The sequence below is a fragment of the Cydia amplana genome, chromosome 24 (genome assembly GCF_948474715.1).
Source record: "Cydia amplana chromosome 24, ilCydAmpl1.1, whole genome shotgun sequence".
Taxonomy (NCBI): Eukaryota; Metazoa; Arthropoda; class Insecta; order Lepidoptera; family Tortricidae; genus Cydia; species Cydia amplana.
In genome coordinates, this window is record NC_086092.1 from 6,709,294 (window position 1) to 6,726,124 (window position 16,831).

At 41.9% G+C, this 16,831-nt stretch overlaps 1 protein-coding gene across 1 annotated transcript in view; it reads right to left on the reverse strand.

The window, feature by feature from the left end:
* LOC134659272 (uncharacterized) overlaps nt 1-16,831 on the reverse strand; it is a 107,490-nt gene that overhangs the window by 49,188 nt on the left and 41,471 nt on the right. Inside the window, exons 22-31 of the mRNA XM_063514923.1 lie at nt 15,827-15,892; nt 14,495-14,539; nt 11,674-11,691; nt 10,344-10,513; nt 9,349-9,497; nt 6,496-6,612; nt 5,226-5,372; nt 4,087-4,227; nt 1,929-2,106; nt 275-414 (exon numbers count right to left, since the gene is read on the reverse strand). Of these exons, the coding sequence (XP_063370993.1) occupies nt 275-414; nt 1,929-2,106; nt 4,087-4,227; nt 5,226-5,372; nt 6,496-6,612; nt 9,349-9,497; nt 10,344-10,513; nt 11,674-11,691; nt 14,495-14,539; nt 15,827-15,892 (1,171 nt within the window). The remainder of the gene's footprint in view (nt 1-274; nt 415-1,928; nt 2,107-4,086; nt 4,228-5,225; nt 5,373-6,495; nt 6,613-9,348; nt 9,498-10,343; nt 10,514-11,673; nt 11,692-14,494; nt 14,540-15,826; nt 15,893-16,831) is intronic.

The following is a 16,831-nucleotide window of genomic DNA, read 5'->3' on the forward strand; positions in this document are numbered from 1 at the left end:
GCGCCATCTTTTCAAGCATTTTTTTATCATGTTTTGCGGAGGCACGTTTTTTTTTCTTAGACTTTATTTACCTCATACGGAATTATATAATATATTTATCAGTAAAAGTCGTTTGTTGTTTTCATAGGTGCATGTGTAACTTTAAAACGTGTATATACATGTCACTGTCGCGGGCATAAAATGATTACAGTGCCATATCAGATATATCTGAGCAGCCAAGGTGCTCACAAGTATCTGAACTCGGCTTAAAGTAGCTGGTGATGATGGAACATACCATCCTCATGCGATTGAGGCGAGGCGCGATTAAGACTTGCAGTACTCTCTTCCACCAGCCGCTGCATTCTTTCCAAGGCTAACAGTTGCTGTTTTTCAGTCTGCTCTGCTCGCTGCTTGCGTTGGTGGAGGACTCGTACTCTGTTGAATAAATAATTAAATAATTAATTTTTTTACCAGATCTTGACAGTAGAAAAACGCGGCAAATTTGAAAAATGTAGGCGCGAAGGGATATCGTCCTATAGAACATTTGAATTTCGCGCCTTTTTTTACTGACAAGATTTGGTTGACCAGCTATAATTAATTTTTTTACAAACAGAAACGTCTGCGACCGATGCTACTAACCGGCCGCCGGTAGCCGTTTAAGAAGTGTAACGCTCTTACGGTAGATGTCGCTAGGGTCCCCTAGACCCATAATATGGTGGAAAGATTTGCTGGCTATGGATGAGGTCTTGGTGGCTCAGATGGCAGAGCGCTGGAGTATCGATCCGTGAGTTCAAGTCTCAACCAAGACAGTAATTTTTCCACTTTTAAATTTGTTCTAAGCTTAATAAATAAATACATATTACAGGACATTCTTACACAGATTGACTAAGTCCCACAGTAAGCTCAAGAAGGCTTGTTTTGTGGGTACTCAGACAACGATATATACAAATTAATACAAATACATAGAAAACACCCAAGACTCGGGAACAAATAAAGATTTTATTTTTATACTAAACCCACTTGCCTCAGCAAAAGCGAAGTAATAAAGCCAATTATAAATAAAAAGCCTTAAAAATAAGATTACTTCGAATATGTCTACTCTGTAATAGCATACGGCGTACTGTTATGGGGTAAATTAACAGATGCAAAATGAGTTTTAAAACCCGCAATACGTGCAGGTCGACGCTAGGTTTACGAAAGCTAGCACGAATGGATTGAACGAAGCTTTCATTGTATGAGTGACACCTGTATCGGTATACAGTCGGAGCCACCATTTTATTGGTTAACTAGCGACCCGCCCCGGCTTCGCACGGGTTGACAAATTATACATAAACCTTCCTCTTGAATAACTCTCATCTATTAAAAAAAACCACATCAAAATCCGTTGCGTAGTTTTAAAGATCTAAGCATACAGACAGACAGACAGACAGACAGCGGGAAGCGACTTTGTTTTATACTATGTAGTGATGTGATACACGCGTACATATTTTCATGCACTCGTGCCAGCTCTTGAATCGACCTGTACTTAATAGTATTGTACATATCTTTCCTAACTTTTTCTACTGCCTAACTCTCATCTTTCCACTGTTGAGCCCTATTTTGGTAAGTCCGGTAATTTTTAGGATTCCGTACCTCGAAAGGAAAAAACGGAACCCTTATAGGATCACTCGTGCGTTTGTCTGTCTGTCCGACCCCCCACCCTCCTATATCTCCGAAACTACTGGGTCTAAAATTTTGAAAAAAATACACAAAATAGTCTTTACCTATAGATAACAGGAAAACATATTAGAAATGTGCAGTCAAGCGTGAATCGGACTTAATGTACGGAACCCTTGGAACGCAAGTCCGCTTGCACTTGGCCAGTTTCTTTTTTAACCCTACACGGGCAGGAAAACTCAATAATCATCGGATATTATTTAATTATATAACTACTGAAACGGCCAACTCACTTCCGTATCTTCATATCCATAAGGTACCGCTCTTTCTTCAGCTGATTCAGGTGGTCTAGGGCTCCGTCGATCTGCCGCAGCACGGATTTGTTCTGCAGCAGCTCGTTGCATAGGAAAGCCAAGATGGCGGACTTTGTAGTCGCGTTGAGGGCTAGGAACGGCTTATCGCGGAGGGCCTCTGTAAAAAAGAAATAGACATTCATATTTAAAGTACGCGAGGTAAATGTCCAAGAATTTTTCAATAAGCCTTTAGGCGCGTTTAACTGGTACTGCAGTATACCAACGTTTATTAACATATTTGCAAGATAAGGGTAGTGAAACAGAGACAGAATTAGTCATTTAAATATGTAAAAAAATCCGGCTAGATTTAGGTTATGATGGTCTGTAATCTCGTACCCAGAAATAGAAAGTAGTAGTAGTAGTAATCACTTTATTGTACACAACACAGGTACAGGAAAGACTATGTAAACTATGACTCTATAATACTATGTAGACTATGTGACCATGTAATTTTAATATAGTTATATGTTCATTTTTAGTTGTCTTTCGCCTTTTAGTGTTTGTTCCTCTCTCATTTTCTCAAAGTTTAGCTGGAAGAGATCTTTATAAGGGGGATAAGTTCGCCTTTGTACATATACTTACACCTTTTACTCTGTTATTTCTGTTTTGTGTAAACTTGTTTATGTGCAATAAAGTGACATACATACATATATGGGGCATTATCTATGAAAAGGGACCTTATTGTCGATGGCGCTTACGCCGCACAGCGTCGCGCGGCATTGTATTTGTCGGCAATAAGGTGTTGTTGAACGTATCGACATAATTATGTTCAACCCGCGAAAGTTTTACCTAAATTCTGACTTTGTATCCTATAGCTTGTAACTGTAGTAATTACTTTTAGTATTAAGCGCTGTACCTAAAAAAAAGCGGCCAAGTGCGAGTCGGACTCGCCCATGAAGGGTTCCGTATTTAGGCGATTTATGACGTATACAAAAAAACTACTTACTAGATCTCGTTCAAACCAATTTTCGGTGGAAGTTTACATAGTAATGTACATCATATATTTTTTTTAGTTTTATCATTCTCTTATTTTAGAAGTTACAGGGGGGGGGACACACATTTTACCACTTTGGAAGTGTCTCTCGCGCAAACTATTCAGTTTAGAAAAAAATGATATTAGAAACCTCAATATCATTTTTGAAGACCTATCCATAGATACCCCACACGTATGGGTTTGATGAAAAAAAATTTTTTGAGATTCAGTTCGAAGTATGGGGAACCCCAAAAATTTATTGTTTTTTTTCTATTTTTGTGTGAAAATCTTTATGCGGTTCACAGAATACATCTACTTACCAAGTTTCAACAGTATAGTTCTTATAGTTTCGGAGAAAAGTGGCTGTGACATACGGACGGACAGACGGACAGACAGACAGACATGACGAATCTATAAGGGTTCCGTTTTTTGCCATTTGGCTACGGAACCCTAAAAATTGAATATAGTTGTTGTCAATCGTTCTCGCAGACTTCCAAGATACAGGCTCAGCCTAGTTTGGAGTCTGATAGACATTTTTCTGCACATGTATACAACTCTTTATGATAATAAATTATTTGCAGGGGTCGGACAAAAAGTGCGGATGACGTCAAACCACTTATAGGATGATTTCAAATAGTATTTTTGATTTTCATAAACAATTATTACTTATCATTTATCAACCTCTTTATTACACGATATCGCCACTTGAAATGAGTACTTAAGTACGTTTTTGACTGACACATTGTCAATCAGATGAACAATAAATTGACTTCGTTATTGTTTAGCTATTGTATCTTCACGATTATATTTAGCTAAAATTTATATTTACTAATGTATAAGAAAACGCTCTAAAATGTCATCTTTACTCGAATATTGTGGCAAGTTTCGTGAAATTTATTTTATTCACTACATCACCCTACCACCTGTATTATTAATTCCATGGATTTATTTACGATTATTTTGTTACTTCATTAATACTACTTTGTTACTACATGTCACACGGAAGTTTAAATACAAACTCAAACATCATCCTGTGTGCAAGATTACGTCATTTTTACGTCATCCGCACTTTTTGTCCGACCCCTGATTATTTGTATTTGAAAAAAAAAAAAAAGTAAGACTTACCAGACAGTTTGTATGTATTGTTGTTGTGCAGATGCTCGTAGTAAGCACCATTTTTGGTTGTAGACACTGTTTGTTGGATCTCAGCGTCAGTCTGATGGTGGTCTGCGACTCGCCGTTCTCTCTCCCGTTCCGCAGATAGACCTTTAAAAATATTCCAAAATAAGTGTTGTGTACAGTCGTCAATACTATTAAGGGGTCGTCCAGAAACCATGTGATCATATTTGGCCTATTTTTGACCCCCCCAACTTGGTGATATTTGGTGATTTTAACGCAACCCCCACCAAGATCACGTGATAATTATGATGCGGGTACTTTTAGACGCTAAGCAAGTCTAATGTCGTTTCTTCTGTATTGCGTATATGTTCAAGATGCTGTCTCTCAAAAACAGGCATCGTATACATATATAAAAAATTGTTGTTTTTGGCTCTCCCCCTAAATATATGCGGAGCACTTCGCTGAGGTTGTGTTCAGTGATGTCGCCCGTACGTAGCATGTCCCAGTAATGTCCTATATATGTATGTCGACTTACCAGTCAACGCCTTGACTTCGCCAGTAGCGTTGGCGTATACCAGTCAATGCCTTAACTTCGCCGGTAGCGTTGGCGTATAAATATATACGGAGCTTCGCTGAGGTTGTGTTCAGTGATTTCGCCCGTACGTAGCATGTCCCAGTAATGTTCTATATATGTATGTCGACTTACCAGTCAACGCCTTGACTTCGCCGGTAGCGTTGGCGTATAAATATATACGGAGCACTTCGCTGAGGTTGTGTTCAGTAATGTCGCCCGTACGTAGCATGTCCCAGTAATGTCCTATATATGTATGTCGACTTACCAGTCAATGCCTTAACTTCGCCAGTAGCGTTGGCGTATAAATATATACGGAGCACTTCGCTGAGGTTGTGTTCAGTGATGTCGCCCGTACGTAGCATGTCCCAGTAATGTCCTATATATGTATGTCGACTTACCAGTCAACGCCTTGACTTCGCCAGTAGCGTTGGCGTATACCAGTCAATGCCTTAACTTCGCCGGTAGCGTTGGCGTATAAATATATACGGAGCACTTCGCTGAGGTTGTGTTCAGTGATGTCGCCCGTACGTAGCATGTCCCAGTAATGTCCTATATATGTATGTCGACTTACCAGTCAATGCCTTGACTTCGCCAGTCGCGTTGGCGTACAGGTATATACGGAGAACCTCGCTAAGGTTGTGTTCAGTAATGTCGCCCATACGTAGAGCGTGTCCTAGTAATGTTGTGTGACGTCCTGGGTGCGGAATGCCGGGGTCCTCTGTAAAAAAAATACATGATTAAAATATGGATATGATTAAAATACGTCATCCATAAAGCTGAAAGTTTTCCTGAGTATTATTAGTAGTTGACTTTGACTCTAAAGTTTCCGTCACACAGGCGCGTTTTCCGGGCGGCGCGTGAGTGGGGCGTGAGCGTTTTATATGTAAAAGCGGCGCGCCCCGCTCACGCCCCGCCCGGAAAACGCGCCTGTGTGACGAAGCCTTTATTCTTTCACTGATATGTGTTAATTGGTTAAATATTGAAATTAACGCCATCTACCCGAGTGTAGGCCAAAGGTTATGGCGCTATCGCTCGAAAAGATTGCGCTTTACCTTTGGCCTACTCTCGGGTAGATGGCGTTAATTTCAATATTTAACAAATTAACACATATCAGTGAAAAAATAAGTGTCAAAGTCAAATGGCGTTCTAACAGTTTTAATGTTTTGTCAAAAGATGGCAGTGAATTTACTGTGGCGACATAATTTACTTTGACAATCCGCCTCTATTTCAAATTCTCAATGCTTAAGCTTTGGATTCCTCCGAAAACGGTGCCGTCATATGACGGCCGTCATATAGCGGCCGCAAAAGACGGCCGTCTTTACGGTGGCGACATGTGGAAAGTACCACGGCGTCATAACACACCGTCAGCCACCAAGGCCAAAGCGGCAAATTTGAAAAATGTAGGCGCGATGGGATAACGTCCCTTAGAAAATTTGAATTTCGCGCCTTTTCCTACTGACAAGATTTGCTTGATCATCTATAATTTACTTGGAGGATGAAATATCATCAGAAGAGGAAAATAATCGTAGTACGGAATCATTTATTCAAATCTCGTGTCATTTATTCAAAATGGCGTCACCGCTATCTAATAAAACGTTCACGAAACTATCGACAAGGTCATGACGGCCGTCATCTTACGTTACGTTGACAATCAACGTAACTTAACGCCGTCTAGGAAACCGCGCCATCTTGTTTACATAGACAACGTTCTAGTGACGTCAGTCAACGCTATATAGCGGCCGTAATATGACGGCACCGTTTTCGGAGGAATCCAAAGCTTTATACTTTAAGAAAACGGTCCAGTTTAAGCCAACGCTACATAATACCCATGACGTACTGACCGATGGCACAGACGAGGAGATGTGTCAGAACCTGCATCAGCTCCAATTCCACTTCGGGGCTGCATGCAGGCAGCAGCGCCGCTTGCAAAGTGTTCAGGGACGGGATTGAGTCCACATCTGGAAAGAAAAATGTGTTGTACTTATTATGTAGTTATTTAATACAGGGATGTTGCGAATATCCGCATCTGCATCCGCAACCGCGGAACTTCCGCATTATTTTCAACATCCGCATCTGCATCCGCAACCCGTATAAAATCGATGCGGAGTTTAATGCGGATGCGGATGTGGAACAGGTAGGTACAGGAACGTCTTAGCATCAGCGTAAGTGCTAGACTGCTAGGTAATTTAGTCATTAGCCAAAAAAACCTATAGAAATGAGCAGTCAAGCGTGAGTGGGACTTAATGTACGGAACCCGTGGAACGCGAGTCAGACTCGCACTAGGCCGGTTTTTTGAAATAAAAATGACTAAAATGTAATATTTGGCGTTTTTTATGTATCTATCTTGACATCCGCATCGTCGGATGTGAGCCTTTAAAAATCCGCATCCGAATATGTTTGTGAGGAATTGTTGTAGATGACGCTATCTATTAAGTTTGCATTTGGAGCCATTCCACTAGATAGCGATAGGCGTGGCTCACTCCGCGATTTCGTCACGTCGCTATAAGTATCTACAAGTACATGCGGCCCACACCAATTTTGGTGTCTAGCCATAGTAGTTGCCGCGCACTGCTAAGGAACGGACGCCTGCTCGCCCTTGCGCCACCTAGCGGTCATATCTGTCGTAATAGACGCGTTTTGTTAGAGACTGAATCTTCTGTACCTAGTACTATTATTTATTCTATGATAGCGACTTACGAACAATACTTAGTATGTTGATTTTTCCGAGAATATTAGGCAGTCTTGGATTGAGATTTTTAAATGTTTAAACCGAGCCATTTAATATCATCAGGGCAAAAATAGGTAAGTACTTATAGATATTAAGGTTTAGAGTAGGCAGTGGCTTCTGGTCAGATAATGTGGAGTCTTCCTGAGGTCTGTGGAGTATGTATGTATGTATGTATGTATGTCACTTTATTGCACATAAACAGGTTTACATAAAACGGACAAAAACAAAACAAAAATAAGAATGTTATGTACAAAGGCGAACTTATCCCTAAAAGGGATCTCTTCCTGCTAACCTTTGAGAAAATGCGAAAGGATCAAACACTAACAGGTGAAAGACAATGGACAATGGAGTCGTGATTATGTTGGGTTCTCACCGAATCCTAGTGTCTGCCCGAAGTTGTGTATGAACTCGAACGCTTGGAGCAGATCGGCCATGGCTTGGCCGGGCAGCTTCAAGCCAGGGACCCGATTTAGGGTGGGGAGGGGCTTCTGATCTGATAGCGTGGAGTCTTCCTGAGGTCTGTGGAGTCCTGATTATGTTGGGTTCTCACCGAATCCTAGTGTCTGCCCGAAGTTGTGTATAAACTCGAACGCTTGGAGCAGATCGGCCATGGCTTGGCCGGGCAGCTTCAAGCCAGGGACCCGATTTGGGGTGGGGAGGGGCTTCTGACCTGATAGCGTGGAGTCTTCCTGAGGTCTGTGAAGTCCTGATTATGTTGGGTTCTCACCGAATCCTAGTGTCTGCCCGAAGTTGTGTATAAACTCGAACGCTTGGAGCAGATCGGCCATGGCTTGGCCGGGCAGCTTCAAGCCAGGGACCCGATTTAGGGTGGGGAGGGGCTTCTGATCTGATAGCGTGGAGTCTTCCTGAGGTCTGTGAAGTCCTGATTATGTTGGGTTCTCACCGAATCCTAGTGTCTGCCCGAAGTTGTGTATGAACTCGAACGCTTGGAGCAGATCGGCCATGGCTTGGCCGGGCAGCTTCAAGCCAGGGACCCGATTTAGGGTGGGGAGGGGCTTCTGATCTGATAGCGTGGAGTCTTCCTGAGGTCTGTGAAGTCCTGATTATGTTGGGGTCTCACCGAATCCTAGTGTCTGCCCGAAGTTGTGTATAAACTCGAACGCTTGTAGCAGATCCGCCATGGCTTGGCCGGGCAGCTTCAAGCCAGGGACCCGATTTAGGGTGGGGAGGGGCTTCTGATCTGATAGCGTGGAGTCTTCCTGAGGTCTGTGAAGTCCTGATTATGTTGGGTTCTCACCGAATCCTAGTGTCTGCCCGAAGTTGTGTATAAACTCGAACGCTTGGAGCAGATCGGCCATGGCTTGGCCGGGCAGCTTCAAGCCAGGGACCCGATTTAGGGTGGGGAGGGGCTTCTGATCTGATAGTGTGGAGTCTTCCTGAGGTCTGTGAAGTCCTGATTATGTTGGGTTCTCACCGAATCCTAGTGTCTGCCCGAAGTTGTGTATAAACTCGAACGCTTGGAGCAGATCGGCCATGGCTTGGCCGGGCAGCTTCAAGCCAGGGACCCGATTTAGGGTGGGGAGGGGCTTCTGATCTGATAGCGTGGAGTCTTCCTGAGGTCTGTGAAGTCCTGATTATGTTGGGTTCTCACCGAATCCTAGTGTCTGCCCGAAGTTGTGTATAAACTCGAACGCTTGGAGCAGATCGGCCATGGCTTGGCCGGGCAGCTTCAAGCCAGGGACCCGATTTAGGGTGGGGAGGGGCTTCTGATCTGATAGCGTGGAGTCTTCCTGAGGTCTGTGGAGTCCTGATTATGTTGGGTTCTCACCGAATCCTAGTGTCTGCCCGAAGTTGTGTATAAACTCGAACGCTTGTAGCAGATCGGCCATGGCTTGGCCGGGCAGCTTCAAGCCAGGGACCCGATTTAGGGTGGGGAGGGGCTTCTGATCTGATAGTGTGGAGTTTTCCTGAGGTCTGTGGAGTCCTGATTATGTTGGGTTCTCACCGAATCCTAGTGTCTGCCCGAAGTTGTGTATGAACTCGAACGCTTGGAGCAGATCGGCCATGGCTTGGCCGGGCAGCTTCAAGCCAGGGACCCTATTTAGGGTGGGGAGGGGCTTCTGATCTGATAGCGTGGAGTCTTCCTGAGGTCGTCTGGGGAAGAATACAAGTTGAAACTATATTACTCGAAGGAAAGAAATACCTTACACTTGGAAAACAGACAGCCATCGAAACAATATATTGAATGGTTATAGAGCCAAGACTGTATACGTCGTATTTTCTATAAGAAAATTCCATAATTTATGATGTATTTTTCGTTCCGTCATAGGGACTATTCCGTATATTTCTTTGCTTTTCAATCGTAGGAAAAAATACCATCTGCTTCTGATTGCTGAAACTAAAAGCAATCGCTGCTTTGTTGATGAAATTATCAATTTATCAATTTTGTTCGTTGTTCGAGAAAAACGCTAGTAGACGGAATAGTCCCTATGACGGAATTAGCCACATTGATCTTACGTATCGTTTTAACTCCAGTCAAGCTTAGTAACCTAACCTAATTAAGTTATTTGGGCCAACACTGTATGACTGTAGTTCTGAATTCCAAGATGGCGGCCGTACACATACAAATTGGTCAATCAACTATTTCTTGTTGTTATTCTGTCCCATCAGCGAGGAGACAACAGTAGCATAGATTGTTAGAAGAACTGCTGTACCATGTTCTACTAACATGCTCAGTAGATGTCCCATTATGGAAAGGTCTTATAACTACCATAAAATGCAAGTTTGGTTCATTTAAATTCGAAAAACCTAGAATTTTAAGAGTGACTCAGGAGACCGTAACCATAGCAACGTGTGACAAGAAAAAGTTGATTAACCCAAATAATACATTCAATAAAAATGCATCACGAATAATGCTGGTGTTTCCGTCTCTCTCGCTCCTCCCATCTCCTCCGCGAGTCCAGTTGGCGGATGAGTCGTGTGTTGCCGTCTCTCTCTTACCTTAGTTCAGCGAGTAGTTCCATCTCTTTCCTCCTCTGCTGTAACTTCTTCTCTTTCGCCAGCAGCCTGTCTAGTAGGTTCTGGTGTTTCCGTCTCTCTCGCTCCTCCCATCTCCTCCGCGAGTCCAGTTGCCGGATGAACGTCGTGTGTTGTCGCCGTCTCTCTCTTTCCTGTGGACAATAATGTTTGCGTCACTTTCTTAAGTTAATTGTATTATACAGGGTGCTTCCTGTAAAAGGAGCAATAAATTAAACTAAAGGCTGTACTCTTCAAACTGTACAACATTTGTTCAGCAACTTTTAAAAATTATGAATCCTTTACACTTCCTCTTTTTCATACAAAATAAATATTGCCTTCAATGTACGCTGACATCAGTGTGTTTGATGTTGCTTGTCAGCTTGTCACAGTTTAAACATAACAAAATTTGCAATACATTGCGCCTTATAATAAACTTAAAAGTGTAATAAAAATCAAAACACGAGTTATTTTCAAAAGTTGCTGAACAAATGTCGGTCAGTTTGAGGAGTACAGCATACAGTTTAATTTATTGCTCCTGTTACAGGAAGCACCCTGTATAACGTTATGAATGGAGGCAAGGTTTAGCTAAGGACAGTAAATGGCCATTATGGATTAATATATTACATAATCATACAAAAATAGTATACCTACTAACAAATAAAAAAATATCATAAAATTAAATTAATTAATTAGAAATCAAGCATAACAGTGTACTGAGTATACAGTCAGCAGCAATAGTTGCTAATCAGGCCAAGTGTTCAAAATGATCTTGACACGACTTTATTGTTAAGAAGATAAGAGCGTGTCAAGGTAATTTTGAACACCTCGCCCGCTTAGCAACTTCTGCTGCTGACTGTACGTCTATTTTTATTATAGCAAGACTTAAAGATAGAATTATAGTATTTTTACACTCGGGTAGGATGACCTAAAAACGCCAATTCTCGCTAAATTTTATTAAAATGACAGCTGTCATCCTACCCATCATCATCTTCCTCGCGTTGTCCCGGCATTTTGCCACGGCTCATGGGAGCCTGGGGTCCGCTTAGCAACTAATCCCAGGAATTGTTTGAAAAATACTATAATAGATTCATTTCACCGCATGACTTAAGTAAGAGGGAAATCACAAGGATTAAGCTAAATTAAACTTTAAATTCGGAAAAACCATATTAATGCGAAGCATGTAAACCAAAGAACCAAAAGCTCCGGATGGTAAGTCTATTTATCATGCCTGTAAAACCATATTAGTGCGAACCATGTAAACCGCAAAATAATGCCACAAGCTTCGAAAGTCGCATGCCTTATTATGTATTACCTCGCTTATATACTTTTGCTGCGCCCACGGAGACAGCAACGATGGAAAACAAGAACACATATACACATATAGAAACCACACAAACACACACAAAATCGACATACATAAACGCAACACCTGCATATTTTAAAGTCACCGGATCGTAACACAACTGGGGGTTTTTTTTTGTTGTCCCCTACACTTTTTTTTCAAACTTGGGTTTTTTTATGTTATTTCTACTCTGAATCACGAGCTCTTTCTATCCTAATAGGAGAAAAAAAGTGTCCCAAAATTTCCATACAATTTTCGATCTTTCCATTCCGCGGACGCCATACAAAGTCTATGAAAAATGGTGACGTAATGGAAATAAAAACCTTAAGACAGTTTTTTTTCTCCTATTAGGATAGAAAGAGCTCGTGATTCTGAGTAGAAATAACATAAAAAATCCCAAATTTGAAAAAAAAGTGTAGGGACAACAAAAAAAAAAGCGGCCAAGTGCGAGTCGGACTCGCCCATGAAGGGTTCCGTATTTAGGCGATTTATGACGTATAAAAAAAAACTACTTACTAGATCTCGTTCAAACCAACTTTCGGTGGAAGTTTACATGGTAATGTACATCATATATTTTTTTTAGTTTTATCATACTCTTATTTTAGAAGTTACAGGGGGGGGGGGACACACATTTTACCACTTTGGAAGTGTCTCTCGCGCAAACTATTCAGTTTAGAAAAAAATGATATTAGAAACCTCAATATCATTTTTGAAGACCTATCCATAGATACCCCACACGTATGGGTTTGATGAAAAAAAAATTTTTGAGTTTCAGTTCGAAGTATGGGGAACCCCAAAAATGTATTGTTTTTTTTCTATTTTTGTGTGAAAATCTTAATGCGGTTCACAGAATACATCTACTTACCAAGTTTCAACAGTATAGTTCTTATAGTTTCGGAGAAAAGTGGCTGTGACATACGGACGGACAGACAGACGGACAGACAGACAGACATGACGAATCTATAAGGGTTCCGTTTTTTGCCATTTGGCTACGGAACCCTAAAAACGCAACTACCACGTATAAAATAACAATTTTTTTCGACACGCTGCGCTAAACGAGGTTGCCGCTTTCCGGCTCCGTAGAACACAACAATAGTATACACATTACACACCTAGGCCAGTAAATAATAAAGCCTCAGATCACATGTTTGTCGACCTCGGCTTCGCCTTGGTTGGCAACTCCATGTGATCTGAGACATTTCTTACTTTACTGCCCTAGGCATGTAATATACTACAGAGGGCGCCACTGAGCGTAAGCAGCATGATGGTTACAATTGCAAGGTAAAGAAGTGGATTTTATAGGAACAACCCGAACAACGCATTTATGTTTGTCGTCTTTTTAATTTGTTAACACAAAACATTTCACATATTTAATTACACAAACGGGTCTACCGCGATATAATTTCATTGTTTTTACCTTTAATTCCGAGGTTTCAGCTGAGTTGCACCAGCTGTGGTCACGGAAAGACTGACGTCCCAACAAAGACCCGTCTGTGTAATTAAATATGTGTACAAAACGCGAGAGTTTAAAGTGAACATTTCGTCAAAGAGTGCAAGAAAACTGAAAATCCCCTAGATTTGTTAGGGCGTCCGCTAGGTGGCGCGATTGCACGGAGCAGGTGAGCAGGTTGACAAAAAATAGTATGAGCAACGCTAATTGGCGCTGACGCGTGCGACGGATTTTACCTACAACAGGCGTGGCTCACTCCGCGATTTCCTCGCGTCGCTACAAGTACCTACAAGTACATGCGGCCCACACCAATTTTGGTGTCTAGCCATAGTAGTTGCCGCGCACCGCTACAGAACGGACGCCTGCTCGCGCTTGCGCCACCTAGTGGTCGTATTTGCCGTAATAGACGCGTTTTGTTAGAGAGTGAATCTTCTGTACCTAGTACTATTATTTATTCTGTGCCTGCAATGGCACCCGCGCCATCTAGCGGACGCCCTAAAACTATGCACTAACTTTGGCCGTAAAAAGTTGACATTATAATTTGACAATTCCGTTACCACGAAACATACAGCGCCGTACAGTAACACATTTAGCTGTCAAAATAAATGTAGTGTTTTTGATAAATGTAATGTATTTTAAAACGATTTAGCACCCTCTAAAACATTACCGAATAGATAGTTCACAACGAGTGACGGTAAATTAAAACACGACCGAAGTGAGGTTCGAATTGGCTATTCGCACGTGTATCGTACTAGTTATTTACGGCACAAGTGCGAAAAATAGGAAATTCGCAAAGAGTGGCGAATTTTAAAACACTATTTTCGACATAGGTACGTAATGTACTTAATTATCGCACGAGTGCGGTAAAGTAGCACCATATGTATTGTAATATGTAATTGATATATGTTTAGCACAGTCAAGTGTAACATAGCCTCTTAAGGCCCAAGGTCCTACCTATAGGACTTATCCAGTACAATGAAATTTAAATCATATTGAATTGGAACAGAGTTGCGTTTGTTTCGTTCGATTTTCAAACAAAATAAAATCAACTGTATTCCCTGCACTGTAGGTTTAAATTTCAGTGGCAAATTTTGGATTTTTCATTTGTATGACTGGGCCTAAGTGTAAGGCCTGAGTGGGCGCTCTTGTTGGGCGTGCAGCGGGGCGGGGCGTGCGGCGTGCATGTTAAACAAATGCGCACGTATAGGAGCGGCCTTAGTGCACGCTGCTCACATCACAAGTGAGCCCACAGCCACGCTGCACGCCCCGCCGAACGCTCCGCTCCGAGCGTCCAATCAGGCCTTACACTTAGGAGCCCAGTGTCCCTTTAATTGACCTTACCTGCTCTTTGAGCAGCATGGCCTGTTGCCGTTTAACTTCCCTGTCCTGCAACAAAGGCACCACATGTGACGGTCGCCGGGAAAAGGTACTATAGGGTATTTGACTACCAGTCAAATTAGTTTCTTTTTTCGAAATGTCAAAACGATTTGGCTACTATGGAATTTATATGAAACACTAGCATGTGACGTCACGATCAAATTACCTACTCTTTACAGTTTTATACGGGTTTTAAAATAGAAATTGTGTATAAAAATAACTGCCGTCTACGTTTCTCTATTAATTTTCTGGGGCTTTATTTCATGCATGGTGTAAAATAATTGTGACGTTATCTATGAAAAGGGACCTTATTGTCGATGGCGCTTACGCTATTATTAACGATGCTCCGATATAAATACAATGCCACGCAACACTGTGCGGCGTAAGCGCCATCGACAATAAGGTTCCTTTTCATAGATAATGCCCCAATTTATTTTAAATACAGTCAAATACCCTATTATCGGTGGTTAATAAAGCGTCCTTACTGATAAGCATCAGTAAGTCCTTTTTTGATTGAAAACGGTGCGGGGATAATCAGGCGGGCTGTATGCTTATTTGCCACCGTGGTATAAAAAACGACGCGGTATAACATGATTCCTATCGTATAAATAAATAGGTACATCCACACAATAAATCCGAAACAAACCAAACCATACAAAAACAACAAGCAATAGTACCAACACAACCAAACTACATTCAACGGTCAATGTGGCCAAGACCGTCTAACAGGTAAGACCGTCTAACAGGTAAGACCGTCTAATAGGTAAGACCGTCTACAAGCTCTTTCGTCGCTTCTAACTTTTGCACACACTCCACTTAGGCTTCGGCACACAGGCGCGTTTTCCGGGCAGGGCGTGAGCGGGGCGTGAGCGTTTTGTATGTAAAAGCGGCGCACCCCGCTCACGCCGCGCCCGGAAAACGCGCCTTTGTGACGAAGCCTTTACAGAAGCGTTGGTGGCCTAGCGATAAGTGCGTGCGACTTTCAATCCGGAGGTCGCGGGTTCAAACCAGTACGTGACGCGCGCCGTTCGTGACCCGACTCACTCATGCACTGTTAGTGCTTGAAAATGGAGACCTAGGCTCTCCAAAACAAGTGCCGCGAGAGACTAAAAACACGTGAGTCTAGGGACTGTTCATAAATTACGTTATCTATTTTTGTCGATTTTTACCCCCCTCCCCCTCCCTAAAATCATCCAAAAATCATGCTTCGAATGACCCCGTTTCCTCCTACATCATGCTACCATCATCCGATGTCCATACCCCCCCCCCCCAGGTTAGGTTAATGTTAATACAAACCTGTTGTTTTTTGACTTGCTCCTCAACTTTCTGTTTCTCAATCTCTTCATGTTTTCGCCTTTTGGCCTTCAAGAGTACAACATCGAAAGCGGGCAAATAATAACATGGAACAAAAAGAAATGAAAGGAAAATAAGTAAAGCAAACAATAAAATAGAAAATTATGTCTAAGACATAGTTTAGAAAATGAAACAGATTTGTAATTTTTATCAAATTTAGTTAAAAATCCGTTGAAACATAAACTAAACCACCAAAAAACTATAAAAATATTTGACATTTTATTTGATCTAATTTAATAAATCAATATTTAGTCTATTTCATGAGAATTAGTATAAGTCAAAACTTTATTCCCGCGTCGAATAACGGTCCCTATGACAGTTTATTTTTATATGAATTAGCTGTCAAGTAAAATATTTTTAGACATTTTTTGGAAGTTTAGCCCAGTACATCCAAGTAATAAAAATACGGTAAAAACATATTGCTCCAATTCTTTTTTAAGTTGCGTCCAACCAAAAGAGGAACTGTCATAGGTATTATTATATTAGAGAAATGGCAGCCTCTAGGGCATTTGCCAGAGTCAGTGAGGTAAAAATCTATGTACTCCCACCAGGCCACCACCAAAATGGGGGCAGGAATCCCTGTCATAGGTACCATCATTCGACACGAGAGATATAATGTCAAAATATTTCAACTAGTTTAAAGTATCAAATGTTACATTAGGTGAAACACTTGATTATCAAACCATTTATGTGCAGGTACATACAACATGCAAGTGCTATAAGCGGAGCGTGCGGCGGGGCGTGCAGCGTAGTGTCGGGCTCACGCGTGATGTGAGCAGCGTGCACTAAGGCCGCTCCTATACGCTTGCATTTGTTTAACATGCACGCCGCACGCCCCGCCCCGCTGCACGCTCAACTCGAGCGTCCACTCAGGCCTTACACTAAGGTAGACTTTTCATTATAGGTGAGGGGTATGCATAGAGTTTACAAATGCGATGAAGAGAGTGC